The sequence below is a fragment of the Coloeus monedula genome (assembly GCF_965178545.1).
Source record: "Coloeus monedula genome assembly, chromosome: 36".
Taxonomy (NCBI): Eukaryota; Metazoa; Chordata; class Aves; order Passeriformes; family Corvidae; genus Coloeus; species Coloeus monedula.
In genome coordinates, this window is record NC_138816.1 from 1,782,333 (window position 1) to 1,799,759 (window position 17,427).

General features: G+C 57.8%; 1 protein-coding gene across 4 annotated transcripts in view; it reads left to right on the forward strand.

Annotated features, from left to right (window-relative positions):
* Window positions 1–17,427, forward strand: part of ABCF1 (ATP binding cassette subfamily F member 1) — a 33,553-nt gene that overhangs the window by 3,950 nt on the left and 12,176 nt on the right. For all 4 annotated transcript variants that reach the window (XR_014227188.1, XM_082299979.1, XM_082299980.1 and 1 more), the window contains exons 6-16: window positions 494–589; window positions 4,394–4,459; window positions 4,602–4,658; window positions 4,767–4,841; window positions 7,803–7,883; window positions 8,789–8,914; window positions 10,611–10,711; window positions 10,823–10,908; window positions 13,031–13,170; window positions 14,868–15,016; window positions 16,119–16,202. Coding sequence is in view for 3 of the 4 variants with exons in the window: in XM_082299979.1 (XP_082156105.1) it covers window positions 494–589; window positions 4,394–4,459; window positions 4,602–4,658; window positions 4,767–4,841; window positions 7,803–7,883; window positions 8,789–8,914; window positions 10,611–10,711; window positions 10,823–10,908; window positions 13,031–13,170; window positions 14,868–15,016; window positions 16,119–16,202 (1,061 nt within the window). In the remaining variant the exon portion in view is untranslated. The remainder of the gene's footprint in view (window positions 1–493; window positions 590–4,393; window positions 4,460–4,601; window positions 4,659–4,766; window positions 4,842–7,802; window positions 7,884–8,788; window positions 8,915–10,610; window positions 10,712–10,822; window positions 10,909–13,030; window positions 13,171–14,867; window positions 15,017–16,118; window positions 16,203–17,427) is intronic.

The window sequence follows — 17,427 nt, forward strand, 5'->3', positions numbered from 1 at the left end:
ACTGCAAAATGAGGGGAAAAAACCCCAAAATGAGGGAAAAAACCCCAAAATGAACGGGAAAAAACCCAAAATGAGGGAAAAAAACCCCAAATGAGGGGAAAAAACCCAAAATGAGGGGGGAAAACCCAAAATGAGGAGAAAAAACTCAAAATGAGGGAAAAAACCCCCAAAATGAAAAAAAAACCTGCAAAATGAGGGAAAAAACCCCAAAATGAGGGAAAAAACCCCAAAATGAACGGGAAAAAATCCAAAATGAGGGAAAAAACCCCAAATGAGGGGGAAAAAACCCAAAATGAGAAGAAAATCCCCCAAAATGAAGGGGAGAAACCGCCCAGAAAAGGGAATTTCAGAGGAACAGCCCCAAAATGAAGAAGAATGGGGAAAAACGGGATAAAACCCCCAAATTTGGGAGGTTTGGAGGGTTCAGGGTGGGACTCGCTGGGAGTTTGGGGGAAATGTGAATAATTTGGGGTTTTTGGGATCTTTTCTGCAGGGTGGGAACGTCTTTGCTGCGCTGGGCCAGGAGCAGAGCGAGGAGGAGGAGGAGGAGGAAGAGGAAAAAAAAACCCCAAAGGGCAAAAGTGCCAAGGTGGGGCCAGGCCGGGGTCCAAAACACCCCAAAATCCCTGAAAAACTCCGAAATCCCTGGGAAAAAACCCCAAAATCCTTGGGAAAAACCCCAAAATCCTTGGAAAAACCCCAAAATCCCTGGGAAAAACCCAAAATCCTTGGAAAAACCCCAAAATCCTTGGGAAAAACCCAAAATCGTTGGAAAAACCCCAAAATCCCTGGGAAAAACCCAAAATCCCTGGGAAAAACCCAAATCCTTGGAAAAATCTCAAAATCCCTGAAAAACCCCAAAATCCTTGGAAAAACCCCAAAATCCCTGGGAAAAACCCAAAATCCTTGGAAAAACCCAAAATCCTTGGGAAAACCCCAAAATCCCTGGAAAAAACCCAAAATCCTTGGAAAAACCCCAAAATCCCTGGGAAAAAACTAAAATCCCTGGGAAAAACCCCAAAATCCTTGGAAAAATCCCAAAATCCCTGGGAAAAACCCCAAAATCCCTGGAAAAAAACCCAAAATCCTTGGAAAAACCCCAAAATCCTTGGAAAAATCCCAAAATCCTTGGAAAAACCCCAAAATCCCTTGGGAAAACCCCATAATCCCTGGAAAAACCCCAAAATCCCTGGAAAAAAACCCAAAATCCTTGGAAAAACCCCAAAATCCTTGGAAAAATCCCAAAATCCTTGGAAAAACCCCAAAATCCCTTGGGAAAACCCCATAATCCCTGGAAAAACCCAAAATCCTTGGAAAAACCCCAAAATCCCTGGGAAAAACCCAAAATCCTTGGAAAAACCCCAAACTCCTTGGAAAAATCCCAAAATCCCTGGAAAAACCCAAAATCCCTGGGAAAAACCCAAAATCCCTGGGAAAAACCCAAAATCCTTGGAAAAACCCAAAATCCTTGGAAAACCCCCAAAATCCCTGGAAAAAACCCCAAAATCCTTGGAAAAACCCCAAAATCCCTGGGAAAAACCCCAAAATCCTTGGAAAAACCCCAAAATCCTTGGAAAAACCCCAAAATCCCTGGGAAAAAACCCAAATCCTTGGAAAAATCTCAAAATCCCTGAAAAACCCCAAAATCCTTGGAAAAACCCCAAAATCCCTGGGAAAAACCCCAAAATCCTTGGAAAAACCCCATAATCCCTGGAAAAACCCCAAAATCCTTGAAAAAAATCCAAAATCCCTGGACAAAACCCAAAATCCTTGAAAAAAACCCCAAAATCCCTGGAAAAAAACCCAAATCCTTGGAAAAATCTCAAAATCCCTGAAAAACCCCAAAATCCTTGGAAAAACCCCAAAATCCCTGGAAAAAACCCAAAATCCCTGGGAAAAACCCCAAAATCCCTGGGAAAAACCCAAAATCCTTGGAAAAAACCCCAAAATCCCTGGGAAAAACCCAAAATCCTTGGAAAAACCCCATAATCCTTGGAAAAACCCCAAAATCCCTGGGAAAAACCCAAAATCCCTGGGAAAAACCCCAAAATCCTTGGAAAAACCCAAAATCCCTGGGAAAAACCCAAAATCCTTGGGAAAAACCCAAAATCCCTGGAAAAAACCCAAAATCCTTGGAAAAAAACCCAAAATCCCTGGAAAAAAAACCCAAAATCCTTGGAAAAACCCCATAATCCCTGGGAAAAACCCAAAATCCTTGGAAAAAAACCCAAAATCCTTGGAAAAATCCCAAAATCCTTGGAAAAACCCCAAAATCCCTGGGAAAAACCAAAAATCCTTGGAAAAACCCCAAAATCCTTGGAAAAATCCCAAAATCCTTGGAAAAACCCCAAAATCCCTGGGAAAAACCCAAAATCCTTGGAAAACCCCCAAAATCCCTGGAAAAAAACCCAAATCCTTGGAAAAATCTCAAAATCCCTGAAAAACCCCAAAATCCTTGGAAAAACCCCAAAATCCCTGGAAAAAACCCAAAATCCCTGGGAAAAACCCCAAAATCCCTGGAAAAAACCCAAAATCCTTGAAAAAACCCCATAATCCTTGGAAAAAAACCCAAATCCTTGGAAAAATCTCAAAATTCTTGGAAAAACCCCAAAATCCCTGGGAAAACCCCAAAATCCCTGGAAAAAAACCAAAATCCCTGGGAAAAACCCAAAATCCTTGGAAAAACCCCATAATCCTTGGAAAAACCCCAAAATCCCTGGGAAAACCCCAAAATCCCTGGAAAAAACCCAAATCCTTGGAAAAATCTCAAAATCCTTGGAAAAACCCCAAAATCCTTGGAAAAACCCCAAAATCCCTGGAAAAAAACCCAAATCCTTGGAAAAATCTCAAAATCCCTGAAAAACCCCAAAATCCTTGGAAAAACCCCAAAATCCCTGGGAAAAACCCAAAATCCTTGGAAAAACCCAAAATCCTTGGAAAAACCCAAAATCCCTGGGAAAAATCCAAAATCCTTGGAAAAACCCCAAAATCCCTGGGAAAAAACTAAAATCCCTGGGAAAAACCCCAAAATCCTTGGAAAAACCCCAAAATCCCTGGAAAAAACCCAAAATCCTTGGAAAAACCCAAAATCCTTGGGAAAAACCCAAAATCCCTGGAAAAACCCAAAATCCCTGGGAAAAAACCCAAAATCCTTGGAAAAATCCCAAAATCCCTGGGAAAAACCCAAATCCTTGGAAAAATCTCAAAATCCCTGAAAAACCCCAAAATCCTTGGAAAAACCCCAAAATCCCTGGGAAAAACCCAAAATCCTTGGAAAAACCCCAAAATCCCTGGGAAAAACCCAAAATCCTTGGAAAAACCCAAAATCCTTGGGAAAAACCCAAAATCCTTGGAAAAACCTCAAAATCGCTGGAAAAAACCCAAAATCCTTGGAAAAAACCCAAAATCCCTGGGAAAACCCCCAAAATCCCTAGAAACCCCCAAAATCTTTGGAAAAACCCCAAAATCCCTGGAAAAAAACCAAAATCCTTGGAAAAACCCCAAAATCCTTGGAAAAACCCAAAATCCCTGGGAAAAACCCAAAATCCTTGGAAAAACCCCAAAATCCTTGGAAAAATCCCAAAATCCCTGGGAAAAACCCCAAAATCCTTGGAAAAACCCCCAAAATCCTTGGAAAAACCCCCAAAATCTGGGGGGATAAAATCTGGATCTCTGAAAAAAACCCCCAAATCCTTGGAAAAACCCCAAAAAATACTGGAAAAATTCCAAAATCCTTGGGAAAATCTCAAAATAATTTCAAAAATTTCCTGAATTCCTGTGGAAAAAACCCAAAATCCTTGGAAAAACCCCCAAAAATGTGGGAAAAATATCAAAATCCTGGGGAAAATCTCAAAATAATTTCAGAAATCTCCTGAATTCGTGTGAAAAAAACCTTTAAAAAAATCCTTTAAAAACTCTTTAAAAGCCTTTAAAAAACCCTTTAAAGAAAATCTTAAAAATCTTCAAAATTTTTGGCATAACCCAAAAAAACGTGGGAAAAATTTTGAAATCCTGGGGAAAATCTCAAAATCGTTTCAAGAATTTTATGAATTCCTGAAAAAAAAAAAAAACCTTTAAAAAAGCCCCTTTTAAAAACCCCTTAAAAAAGTCTTTAAAAAAATCTTTTAAGAAAACCCAAAATCCTTGGAAAAACCCCCAAAAATGCAGGAAAAATTCCAAAATCCTTGGGAAAAATCTCAAAACAAGTTCAAAAATTTCTTGAATTTTTGTGAAAAAAACCTTTCAAAAACCCTTTAAAAAACCTTTAAAAACCCTTTAAAAAAAGCTCGAAATCCTTTAAAAAAACCCCAAAATCCTTTAAAAAAGCCCCAAAATCCTCGGGAAACCCCAAAAACGCCAGGAAAAGCCCCAAAACGCCGGGGATTCCCCACAGGAGGAAGAGGAGGGCGACAGGAGGAGGAAGAGCCGCAAGAACGAGAAGCCCAAGGGGAAGAAACAGGTGGGAGATTTTGGGCCATTTTCCTCCTTTTTGGAGTTTTTTTCTAGTTTTTGGGGGTGGGAATCCCAAAACGCCCCAAATTACCCCGAATCACCCCAAATTTTGGGGGTTTTTGACTCATGTTGGCCCCCAAAACCCTCAGGGCAAATCTCCCAGCGAGGATGAGGCCGAAGGCTCCGAGGAGGCCAAAGGCAGGAAGGTAAAGGGGGGGAAATTGGGGGTTTTGGGGGTTTTTTGGGGATTTTGGGGGTTTTTGGAGGGAGGGAGAGACCCCAAAATTGGGGCTTTTGACCCCGTTTTGTGGCAGAACGAGGTCACGGCTCTGAGGGAGGAGGAGGAGGAGGAGGAGGAGGAGGAAGGAGCCCGGAAGGGAAGCGAGAACGTGAGTCCGGGGGGGCTGGGGGTCCCCGAGGGAATTTGGGGCGGTTTTGGGGTCCCTGGGGTGGTTTTGGGGCGGTTTTGGGGTCCCTGGGGTGGTTTTGGGGTCCCTGGGGTGGTTTTGGGGTCCCTGGGGTGGTTTTGGGGCGGTTTTGGGGTCCCTGGGGTGGTTTTGGGGATATTTTGGGGTCCCTGGGATGGTTTTGGGGATACTTTGGGGGTCCCTGAGGAGTTTTGGGATCTCTGGGGTGGTTTTGGGGTCCCTGGGGTGGTTTTGGGTCAATTTGGGGTCCCTGGGGTGGTTTTGGGGTCCCTGGGGTGGTTTTGGGGCAGTTTTGGGGTCCCTGGGGTGGTTTTGGGGTCCCTGGGGTGGTTTTGGGGCAGTTTTGGGGTCCCTGAGGGTATTTTGGGGTCCCTGGGGTGGTTTTGGGGCGGTTTTGGGGTCCCTGAGGTGGTTTTGGGGCGGTTTTGGGGTCCCCGAGGGTGTTTTGGGGTCCCTGGGATGGTTTTGGGGCGGTTTTGGGGTCCCTGGGATGGTTTTGGGGTCCCTGGGGTGGTTTTGGGGTCCCTGAGGTGGTTTTGGGGTGGTTTTGGGGTCCCTGAGGTGGTTTTGGGGTCCCTGGGGTGGTTTTGGGGCGGTTTTGGGGTCCCTGGGGTGGTTTTGGGGTCCCTGGGGTGGTTTTGGGGCGGTTTTGGGGTCCCTGAGGTGGTTTTGGGGTCCCTGGGGTGGTTTTGGGGCGGTTTTGGGGTCCCTGAGGTGGTTTTGGGGATATTTTGGGGTCCCTGGGATGGTTTTGGGGATACTTTGGGGGTCCCTGAGGAGTTTTGGGATGTCTGGGGTGGTTTTGGGGTCCCTGAGGTGGTTTTGGGGCGGTTTTGGGGTCCCTGGGGTGGTTTTGGGGTCCCTGGGGTGGTTTTGGGGCGGTTTTGGGGTCCCTGAGGTGGTTTTGGGGTCCCTGGGGTGGTTTTGGGGCGGTTTTGGGGTCCCTGGGGTGGTTTTGGGGTCCCTGGGGTGGTTTTGGGGCGGTTTTGGGGTCCCTGAGGGTATTTTGGGGTCCCTGGGGTGGTTTTGGGTCAATTTGGGGTCCCTGGGGTGGTTTTGGGGTCCCTGGGGTGGTTTTGGGGTCCCTGGGGTGGTTTTGGGGCGGTTTTGGGGTCCCTGGGGTGGTCTTGGGGTCCCTGGGGTGGTTTTGGGGCGGTTTTGGGGTCGCTGGGGCGGTTTTGGGGTCCCTGGGGCGGTTTTGGGGTCCCTGGGGTGGTTTTGGGGCGGTTTTGGGGTCCCTGAGGAGGTTTTGGGGTCCCTGGGGTGGTTTTGGGGCGGTTTTGGGGTCCCTGAGGTGGTTTTGGGGTCCCTGAGGTGGTTTTGGGGTCCCTGGGGTGGTTTTGGGGCGGTTTTGGGGTCCCTGGGGTGGTTTTGGGGTCCCTGGGGTGGTTTTGGGGCGGTTTTGGGGTCCCTGAGGTGGTTTTGGGGTCCCTGGGGTGGTTTTGGGGTGGTTTTGGGGTCCCTGAGGTGGTTTTGGGGATATTTTGGGGTCCTTGGGATGGTTTTGGGGATACTTTGGGGGTCCCTGAGGAGTTTTGGGATGTCTGGGGTGGTTTTGGGGTCCCTGGGGTGGTTTTGGGGCGGTTTTGGGGTCCCTGGGGTGGTTTTGGGGTCCCTGAGGTGGTTTTGGGGCGGTTTTGGGGTCCCTGAGGTGGTTTTGGGGTCCCTGGGATGGTTTTGGGGCGGTTTTGGGGTCCCTGGGGTGGTTTTGGGGTCCCTGGGGTGGTTTTTGGGTCCCCGAGGGTGTTTTGGGGTCCCTGGGGTGGTTTTGGGTCAATTTGGGGTCCCTGGGGTGGTTTTGGGGGTATTTTGGGGTTCCTGGGGTGGTTTTGGGGTCCCTGGGATGGTTTTGGGGCGGTTTTGGGGTCCCTGGGGTGGTTTTGGGGCGGTTTTGGGGTCCCTGAGGGTATTTTGGGGTCCCTGGGGTGGTTTTGGGGCGGTTTTGGGGTCCCTGAGGTGGTTTTGGGGTCCCTGGGGTGGTTTTGGGGCGGTTTTGGGGTCCCTGGGGTGGTTTTGGGGTGGTTTTGGGGTCCCCGAGGGTGTTTTGGGGTCCCTGGGGTGGTTTTGGGGCGGTTTTGGGGTCCCTGGGGTGGTTTTGGGGTCCCTGGGATGGTTTTGGGGTGGTTTTGGGGTCCCTGAGGTGGTTTTGGGGTCCCTGAGGTGGTTTTGGGGATATTTTTGGGGTCCCTGGGATGGTTTTGGGGGTATTTTGGGGGTCACTGGGGTGGTTTTGGGGTCCCCGAGGGTATTTTGGGGTCCCTGGGGTGGTTTTGGGGATACTTTGGGGGTCCCTGAGGAGTTTTGGGATCTCTGGGGTGGTTTTGGGGGTCCCTGGGGTGGTTTTGGGGTCCCTGGGGTGGTTTTGGGGATATTTTGGGAGTCCCTGGGGTGGTTTTGGGGTCTCTGAGGAGTTTTGGGGTTCCTGGGGTGGTTTTGGGGTCCCTGGGGTGATTTTGGGGATATTTTGGGGGTCTCCTGGGTGTTTTGGGGTCCCTGGGCTGATTTTTGGCATTCTCGGGGTGATTTTTGGGGTCCCTGAGGAGTTTTGGGGTCCCTGGGGTGGTTTTGGGGATATTTTGGGGGTCCCCGGGCTGATTTTTGGCATTCCTGGGGTGATTTTTGGGGTCTTTGAGGAGTTTTGGGGGACCCAAAGGTGTTTTGGGGTCCCTGCAGTGGTTTTGGGGTCTCTGGGGTGGTTTTGGGGATACTTTGGGGGTCCCTGAGGAGTTTTGGGATCTCTGGGGTGGTTTTCGGGTCTCTGAGGTGGTTTTGGGGATATTTTTGGGTGCCTGGGATGGTTTTGGGGGTATTTTGGGGGTTCCTGGGGTGGTTTTGGGGGCATTTTGGGAGTCCCTGAGGGTGTTTTGGGGTTTCTGGGGATATTTTGGGGCTCCCTGGGCTGATTTTGGGGCTCCCTGGCAGGAGGATGAGGAGGGGGCGGGGCCGAGGGCGGGGCCGGACGCCCGAGTCAGCAAAAAGGAGAAGAAGAAGATGAAAAAGCAGGTGGGGGGCGGGGCCGGGGGGCGGGGCTTGGGCAGGGGGCGGGGCTTGGGCTGGGGGCGGAGCTTAAACTGGGGCAGGGCTTAAACTGGGGGCGGGGCTTGGACCGGGGTGGGGCCGGGCCCGGGGCTTGGACCTGGGGGTGTGGCTTAACCCGGGGGCGGGGCTTGGGGGCGGGGCTTTTGTGGGTGTGGCCTTAAAGTGGGCGTGGCCACATGGGGGCGTGGGTTAACTGAGGGGGCGTGGCCTCATGGTGGGCACTGCCACGTGGTGGGGGCGTGGCTTTAACCGAGGGGGCGTGGCCTCGCTTTGGGGGGGTTGTCTCTCAGTGGGCGTGGCCCAATCCAGGAGCGCTGCTGGGGGCGTGGCCTCGCTTTTCGGGGGCGTGGCCTCCTCCAGATGGGCGTGGCCTAATCCGGGGGGGTGTGACCTCGCTTTTGGGGGCGTGGCCTCCTTCCGGTGGGTGTGGCCTAACCAGGAGTGCTGCTGGGGGCGTGGCCTCCTCCCGGTGGGCTTGACCCAATCTAGGAGCACTGTTGGGGGGCGTGGCCTCACGGAGGGCGTGGCCTAATCCAGGAGGGGGTGTGGCCTCCTCCCGGTAGGCGTGGCCTCCTTGCGGTGGGGGCGTAGCCTCCTCCTGGGGGGTGTGGCCTCCTCCGGTGGGGGCGTGGCCTCCTCGCGGTGGGCGTGGCCTGCTCCCGGTGGGGGCGTGGCCTCCTCATGGGGGGCGTGGCCTCCTCCCGGTGGGGGCGTGGCCTGCTCGCGGTGGGCGTGGCCTCCTCCCGGTGGGGTCGTGGCCTCCTCCCGGTGAGGGCGTGGCCTCCTCCCGGTGGGCGTGGCCTCCTCGCGGTGGGCGTGGCCTGCTCGCGGTGGGCGTGGCCGCGCTGACCCCGCCCGTGGCCCCGCAGGCCGAGTTCCAGCGCCAGGTGGCCTCGCTGCGGGCGGCGGCCGCGTCGGGCGACGGCGACTTCGCCGTGTCCCAGGCCGAGCTGTCCTCGCGCCAGGCCATGCTGGAGAACGCCTCCGACATCAAGGTGAGCCCCAAAACCCGCCCGGGAGCCCCAAAATCTGCCTGGGAGCCCCAAAATCTGCCTGGGAGTTCCAAAACCCGCCCAGGAGCCCCAAAATCTGCCTGGGAGTTCCAAAATCTGCCTGGGAGCCCCAAAATCTGCCTGGGAGCCCCAAAATCTGCCTGGGAGTTCCAAAACCCGCCCAGGAGCCCCAAAATCTGCCTGGGAGTTCCAAAATGCGCCTTGGAGCCCCAAAATCTGCCCGGGAACCCCAAAACCCGCCCAGGAGCCCCAAAATCTGCCTGGGAGCCCCAAAACCCACCTGGGAGCCCCAAAATCTGCCTTGGGAGCCCCAAAATCTGCCCGGGAGCCCCAAAATCTGCCTTGGGAGCCCCAAAATCTGCCCGGGAGCCCCAGAATCTGCTTGGGAGCCCCAAAACCCACCCAGGAGCCCCAAAATCTGCCCGGGAGCCCCAGAATCTGCCTGGGAGCCCCAAAATCCTCCTTGGGAGTTCCGAAATCTGCTGGGGAGTCCCCATTTCCCCGTTTTCCCCCGTTTTTCCCCTATTTTCCCCGCATTTCCCATTTTTCCTGATTTCCCATTTTCCCAATTTCCCCCCATTTTCCCTATTTTTCGCCCCGTTTTTCCCATTTTTCCCCATTTTTCTTGATTTCCCCATTTCCCATTTTTCGCAATTTCCCCCCTTTTTCCCATTTCCCATTTTCCCATTTTTCCCCATTTCCCCATTCCCCCCATTCCCCATTCTCCCCATTTCCCCCCATTTCCCATTTTTCCCAATTTCCCATTTTCCCAATTTACCCCCATTTTTCCCCCATTTTCCCATTTTTCCCATTTTCCCCCCATTTTTCCCGATTTCCCCCATTTTCCCCTATTTTTCCCCATTCCCCCATTCCTTGTTTTTCCCCATTTCCCGTGTTTCCCCCATTTTTCCCCATTTCCCATTTCCCATGGTTTTCCCTATTTTTCCCGATTCCTTCCATTTCCTATTTTTCCTGATTTTGCCTCTTTTTCCCATTTCCCCCCCATTTTTCCCGATTTCCCGTGTTTTTCCCCCATTCCCCATTCTCCCATGTTTCCCCCCATTTTTCCCGATTCCCTGTGTTTCCCCCCATTTTTCCCATTTCCCATTTTTCCCTATTTCCCATGTTTCCCCCCATTTTTCCCCATTTCCCGTGTTTCCCCCCATTTTTCCCCCATTCCCCCCATTCCCCATTTTTCATGATTCCCTGTGTTTTCCCCCATTTTTCCCGATTCCCCGTGTTCCCCCCATTTTTCCCATTTCCCATTTTTCCCTATTTCCCATGTTTCCCCCCATTTTTCCCTATTTCCCGTGTTTTTCCCCCATTCCCCGTTTTCCCATTTTCCCCCCATTTTTCCCGATTTCCCGTGTTTTCCCCCATTTTCCCCCATTCCCCCCATTCCCCATTTTTCATGATTCCCTCTGTTTTCCCCCATTTTTCCCGATTCCCGTGTTTCCCCCCATTTTTCCCATTTCCCATTTTTCCCTATTCCCCATGTTTCCCCCCATTTTTCCCCATTTCCCGTGTTTTTCCCCCATTCCCCATTCTCCCATGTTTCCCCCCATTTTTCCCGATTCCCCGTGTTTCCCCCCATTTTTCCCATTTCCCATTTTTCCCTATTTCCCATGTTTTCCCCCATTTTTCCCGATTCCCCGTGTTTTCGCCCCGTTTCTCCCAGCTGGAGAAGTTCAGCATCTCGGCTCACGGCAAGGAGCTCTACGTCAACGCTGACCTTTACATCGTGGCCGGCCGCCGCTACGGCCTCGTGGGGCCCAACGGGTGCGGTTTGGGGCCAAACCCCGGCGTTTCGGGGCTCCCCTCCCCTCCCCCCGCCCCCCCCGGCTTTCCCAGGGCCGGGATTTGGGGTTAATCTCGGCCTTTTTGGGGCAGCAAGGGCAAGACGACGCTGCTGAAGCACATCGCCAACAGGGCCCTGAGCATCCCGCCCAACATCGACGTGCTGCTCTGCGAGCAGGGTGGGTGCACCTGGGGGGCACCTGGGGGGGATGGGGGCACCTGGACACACCTGGGGGGCACCTGGACACACCTGGGGGGCACCTGGGGGGCACCTGGGCACACCTGGGGGCATCTGGGGACACCTGGGGGGGCTGGGACACACCTGGGGCACCTGGGGGCAAGTGGGGGCACCTGGGGGCAAGTGGGGGCACCTGGGGGGACTGGGACACACCTGGGGGGCACCTGGACACACCTGGGGGGCACCTGGGGGGACCTGAGGGCACCTGGACACACCTGGGGGCACCTGGGGGGCACCTGGGGGGACTGGGACACACCTGGGGGCACCTGGGGGGGATGGGGGCACCTGGACACACCTGGGGGGCACCTGGACACACCTGGGGGGCACCTGGACACATCTGGGGGGCACCTGGGGGGCACCTGGGGACACCTGGGGGGCACCTGGGGACACCTGGGGGGGCTGGGACACACCTGGGGGGTACCTGGGGGGGATGGGGGCACCTGGACACACCTGGGGGGCACCTGGGCACACCTGGGGGGCAGCTGGGGGGCACCTGGGGACACCTGGGGGGTACCTGGGGGGGCTGGGGGGGGCTGGGAAGCACCTGGGGGGCACCTGGGCACACCTGGGGGACCTGGGGACACCTGGGGGGCACCTGGACACATCTGGGGGCACCTGGGGGCACCTGGGGGGGCTGGGACACACCTGGGGGCACCTGGAGGGCACCTGGGGGGACTGGGGGGCACCTGGGGGGCACCTGGGGGGGCTGGGACACACCTGGGGGCACCTGGGGGGGATGGGGGCACCTGGACACACCTGGGGGGCACCTGGGCACACCTGGGGGGCAGCTGGACACATCTGGGGGCACCTGGACACATCTGGGGGGCACCTGGGGGGCACCTGGGGACACCTGGGGGGGCTGGGACACACCTGGGGGGCACCTGGGGGGGCTGGGGGGGGCTGGGAAGCACCTGGGGGGCACCTGGACACACCTGGGGGCACCTGGGGGCACTTGGGGGGCACTTGGACACACCTGGGGGGCACCTGGGGACACCTGGGGGGGCTGGGACACACCTGGGGGGCACCTGGGGGCACCTGGACACACCTGGGGGCACCTGGGGGGCACCTGGGGGGACCTGGGGGGGGCTGGGACACACCTGGGGGCAAGTGGGGGCACCTGGGGGGACTGGGACACACCTGGGGGGCACCTGGGGGGGATGGGGGCACCTGGACACACCTGGGGGGCACCTGGGCACACCTGGGGGGCAGCTGGGGGGCACCTGGGGACACCTGGGGGGTACCTGGGGGGGCTGGGGGGGGCTGGGAAGCACCTGGGGGGCACCTGGGCACACCTGGGGGACCTGGGGACACCTGGGGGGGCTGGGACACACCTGGGGGCACCTGGGGGGGATGGGGGCACCTGGACACACCTGGGGGGCACCTGGGCACACCTGGGGGGCAGCTGGGGGGCACCTGGGGACACCTGGGGGGGCTGGGACACACCTGGGGGGTACCTGGGGGGGCTGGGGGGGGCTGGGAAGCACCTGGGGGGCACCTGGGCACACCTGGGGGACCTGGGGACACCTGGGGGGCACCTGGACACATCTGGGGGCACCTGGGGGGGCTGGGACACACCTGGGGGGCACCTGGGGGGGCTGGGGGGGGCTGGGAAGCACTTGGGGGCACCTGGACACACCTGGGGGGCACCTGGACACACCTGGGGGGCAGCTGGGGGGCACCTGGGGGGAACCTGGGGGGCACCTGGACATACCTGAGGGGTCTGGGACACACCTGGGGGGCACCTGGGGGGACTTGGGGGGCACCTGGGGGGGGAGGGTTGGGATGCACCTGGACACACCTGGACACACCTGTCCCTCACCTGTCCCTCACCTGTCCCACCTGTCCCCACCTGTCCTCACCTGTCCCTCACCTGTCCCTCACCTGTCCCTCACCTGTGCCCAGAGGTGCTGGCCGATGACACCCTGGCTGTGCTCACCTGTCCCTCACCTGTCCCTCACCTGTCCCACCTGTCCCCACCTGTCCCTCACCTGTCCCTCACCTGTCCCTCACCTGTCCCTCACCTGTGCCCACCCATGTCTCACCTGTCCCTCACCTGTGCCCAGAGGTGCTGGCCGATGACACCCCGGCCGTCCAGGCCGTGCTCCGGGCCGACACCAAGCGCCTGCGGCTGCTGGACGAGGAGCGGCGCCTGCAGGGGCTGCTGGACAGCGGCGACGACGCGGCCGCCGAGCGGCTGGAGAAGGTACCTGAGGGCACCTGCGGGCACCTGCGGGCACCTGCGGGGGCTGGGGGGCACCTGGGGGGGCTGGGAGGGGGGCTGGGACACACCTGGGGGCACCTGCGGGGGCTGGGACACACCTGGGGGGGCTTAAAACACACCTGCGGGCACCTGGGGGGCACCTGCGGGCACCTGGGTGGGCCGGGACACACCTGGGGGGGTGGGATAGACCTGGGGGGGTGGGATAGACCTGGGGGCACCTGGGGAGCCCCAAAATGCACCCGGACACAGCCGGGGATGCCCAGGGCACACCTGGAGACCCCCAGAGCCCCCCAGGGCACATCCGGGGCCGCAGCGGGTGCCCACAGGTGCCCTCAGGTGCTCTCAGGTGCTCTCAGGTGCTCTCAGGTGGGCGCAGGTGCTCTCAGGTGCCCTCAGGTGCTCTCAGGTGCTCTCAGGTGGGCGCAGGTGCCCCTGGGGGTGCCCCGGGGCTCTCTCAGGTGCCCATAGGTGGGTGCAAGTGCCCCCGGGGGTGCCCCGCGGCTCTTTCAGGTGCTCTCAGGTGCCTGTAGGTGCTCTCAGGTGCTCTCAGGTGCCCCCGGGGGTGCCCCGCGGCTCTCTCAGGTGGGCACAGGTGCCCCCGGGGGTGCCATCGGCGCTCTCAGGTGCTCTCAGGTGGGCACAGGTGCTCTCACGTGCTCTCAGGTGCCTGTAGGTGCACTCAGGTGCCCATAGGAGGGTGCAGATGCCCCCGCAGGTGCCCCGTGGCGCTCTCAGGTGGGCACAGGTGCTCTCAGGTGCTCTCAGGTGCCCCCGGGGGTGCCCCGCAGCTCTCTCAGGTGGGCACAGGTGCTCTCAGGTGCTCTCAGGTGCGCTCAGGTGCTCTCAGGTGCCCGTAGGTGCTCTCAGGTGGGCGCAGGTGCCCCTGGGGGTGCCATCGGCGCTCTCAGGTGCTCTCAGGTGCCTGTAGGTGCACTCAGGTGCACTCAGGTGCTCTCAGGTGGGCGCAGGTGCCCCTGGGGGTGCCCTGCGGCGCTCTCAGGTGCTCTCAGGTGCCCCTGGGGGTGCCCTGCGGCGCTCTCAGGTGCTCTCAGGTGCCTGTAGGTGCTCTCAGGTGCACTCAGGTGCTCTCAGGTGCCCCCGCGGGTGCCCCACGGCTCTCTCAGGTGGGCACAGGTGCACTCAGGTGCTCTCAGGTGGGCACAGGTGCTCTCAGGTGCTCTCAGGTGCCCCCGGGGGTGCCCCGCGGCTCTCTCAGGTGGGCACAGGTGCACTCAGGTGCTCTCAGGTGCACTCAGGTGCTTTCAGGTGGGCACAGGTGCACTCAGGTGCTCTCAGGTGCCCCCGGGGGTGCCCCGCAGCTCTCTCAGGTGCTCTCAGGTGCTGTCAGGTGCTCTCAGGTGCTCTCAGGTGGGCACAGGTGCTGTCAGGTGCTCTCAGGTGCTCTCAGGTGGGCACAGGTGCACTCAGGTGCTCTCAGGTGCTCTCAGGTGCCCCCGCGGGTGCCCCGCGGCTCTCTCAGGTGGGCACAGGTGCTCTCAGGTGCTCTCAGGTGCTCTCAGGTGGGCACAGGTGCTCTCAGGTGCTCTCAGGTGCACTCAGGTGCTGTCAGGTGCTCTCAGGTGCTCTCAGGTGGGCACAGGTGCTGTCAGGTGCACTCAGGTGCTCTCAGGTGCCCCGCGGGTGCCCCCCGGCTGTGTCTCACTGTGCCCGCCCCGCAGGTGTACGAGGAGCTGCGTGCCATCGGGGCGGCGGCGGCCGAGGCCAAGGCGCGGCGCATCCTGGCGGGGCTGGGCTTCACGGCCGCCATGCAGAACCGCGCCACGCGCAAGTTCTCGGGGGGCTGGAGGATGAGGGTGTCCCTGGCCAGGTGAGCCCGGCGGGGGGGCACGGGGCAGGTGGGCATGGATGGGGGTGGCGTGTGCCCGGGCTGTGCCCAGGTGTGTCTTGGGTGTGCCCAGGGGTGTCCAGGTGTGCCCAGGTGTGCCCGGGCTGTGCCCAGGTGTGTCTTGGGTGTGCCCAGGTGTGTCCTGGTGGGACCCAGGTGTGTCCTGGGTGTGCCCAGGGGTGTCCAGGGGTGCCCAGGTGTGCCCAGATGTCCCCAGGGGTGCCCCGGGTGTGCCCAGGTGTGCCCGGGGTGTGCCCAGGTGTGCCCCAGGTGTGTCCTGGGTGTGCCCAGGGGTGTCCAGGTGTGTCCCAGGTGTGCCCAGGGGTGCCCAGGTGTGTCCCGGGTGTGTCCAGGGGTGTCCAGGTGTGCCCAGGGGTGTCCAGGGGTGCCCAGGTGTGCCCAGATGTCCCCAGGGGTGCCCCGGGTGTGCCCAGGTGTGTCCTGGGTGTGCCCAGGTGTGTCCTGGGTGTGCCCAGGTGTGCCCCAGGTGTGTCCTGGGTGTGCCCAGGGGTCTCCAGGGGTGTCCAGGTGTGCCCAGATGTCCCCAGGGGTGCCCCGGGTGTGCCCAGGTGTGCCTCAGGTGTGTCCTGGGTGTGCCCAGGTGTGCCCCAGGTGTGCCCCAGGTGTGTCCCAGGTGTCCCCTGGGTGTCCCAGGTGTGCCCAGGGGTGCCCCAGGTGTGTCCTGGGTGTGCCCAGGGGTGCCCAGGTGTGCCCAGATGTCCCCAGGGGTGCCCCAGGTGTGCCCCAGGTGTGTCCCAGGTGTGCCCAGACATCCCCAGGTGTGCCTCAGGTGTGCCCCAGATGTGTCCCAGACGTCCCCAGGTGTCCCCAGGTGCCCCCAGGTGTGTCCTGAGTGTGCCCAGGTGTTCCCAGCTGTGCCCAGGTGTGCCCCAGGTGTGTCCTGGGTGTGCCCAGGTGTGCCCCGGTGTCCCCTGGTGGGACCCAGATGTGCTCCAGGTGCGTCCAGGGGTGCCCAGGTGTGCCCCAGATGTCCCTAGGTGTGTCCCCAGCCCCCCCAAGTGTCCCCAGGTGTGCCCCAGGTGCCCCCAGGTGTGCCCAGCTGTGCCCAGCTGTGCTCTCGCAGGGCTCTGTTCCTGGAGCCGACGCTGCTGATGTTGGACGAGCCCACGAATCACCTGGACCTGAACGCCGTCATCTGGCTCAACAAGTGCGGCTTCGGGGCGTTTTGGGGCATTTCGGGCGTTTGGGGCATTTCGGGCATTTTGGGGCATTTTGGCCATTTTGGGGCATTTCGGCCGTTTGGGGCATTTCGGGCATTTTGGGGCATTTCGGGCATTTGGGGCATTTCGGGCATTTGGGGCATTTCAGCCGTTTTGGGGCATTTTGGGCATTTCGGGCATTTTGGGCATTTCAGGCGTTTTGAGCATTTTGGGCGTTTGGGGCATTTTGGGCGTTTGGGGCATTTCGGGCGTTTGGGGCATTTCGGGCATTTTGGGGCATTTCGGGCATTTTGGGCATTTCAGGCGTTTTGAGCATTTTGGGCGTTTGGGGCATTTCGGGCGTTTTGAGCATTTTGGCCATTTGGGGCATTTCGGGCGTTTTGGGGCATTTCGGGCGTTTTGAGCATTTTGGGCATTTTGGGGCATTTTGGGCATTTTGGGGCATTTTGGGCGTTTGGGGCATTTCGGGCGTTTTGGGGCATTTCGGCCGTTTGGGGCATTTCGGGCATTTTGGGGTATTTTGGGCATTTTGGGGCATTTCGGGCGTTTTGGGCATTTCGGGCATTTTGGGGCATTTCGGGCGTTTGGGGCATTTCGGGCGTTTTGGGCATTTCGGGCATTTTGGGGCATTTTGGGCATTTTGGGGCATTTTGGGCATTTTGGGCATTTCAGGTGTTTTGGGCATTTTGGGCATTTCGGGCATTTTGGGGCATTTTGGGCGTTTTGGGGCATTTTGGGCGTTTTGGGGCATTTCGGGCGTTTTGGGGCATTTTGGGCATTTTGGGGCATTTTGGGCGTTTTGGGGCCTTTCGGGCGTTTTGGGGCATTTCGGGCATTTTGGGGCATTTTGGGCATTTTGGGGCATTTCGGCCGTTTGGGGCATTTCGGGCATTTTGGGGCATTTCGGGCATTTTGGGGCATTTTGGGCATTTCAGGCGTTTTGAGCATTTTGGGCGTTTGGGGCATTTCGGGCGTTTTGGGGCATTTCGGGCATTTTGGGCATTTCAGGCGTTTTGAGCATTTTGGGCGTTTGGGGCATTTCGGGGATTTTGGGGCATTTCGGGCGTTTGGGGCATTTCGGGTGTTTTGAGCATTTTGGGCGTTTTGAGCATTTCGGGGATTTGGGGCATTTCGGGCGTTTTGGGGCATTTTGGGCGTTTGGGGCATTTCGGGCATTTTGGGGCATTTCGGGCGTTTTGGGCATTTCGGGCG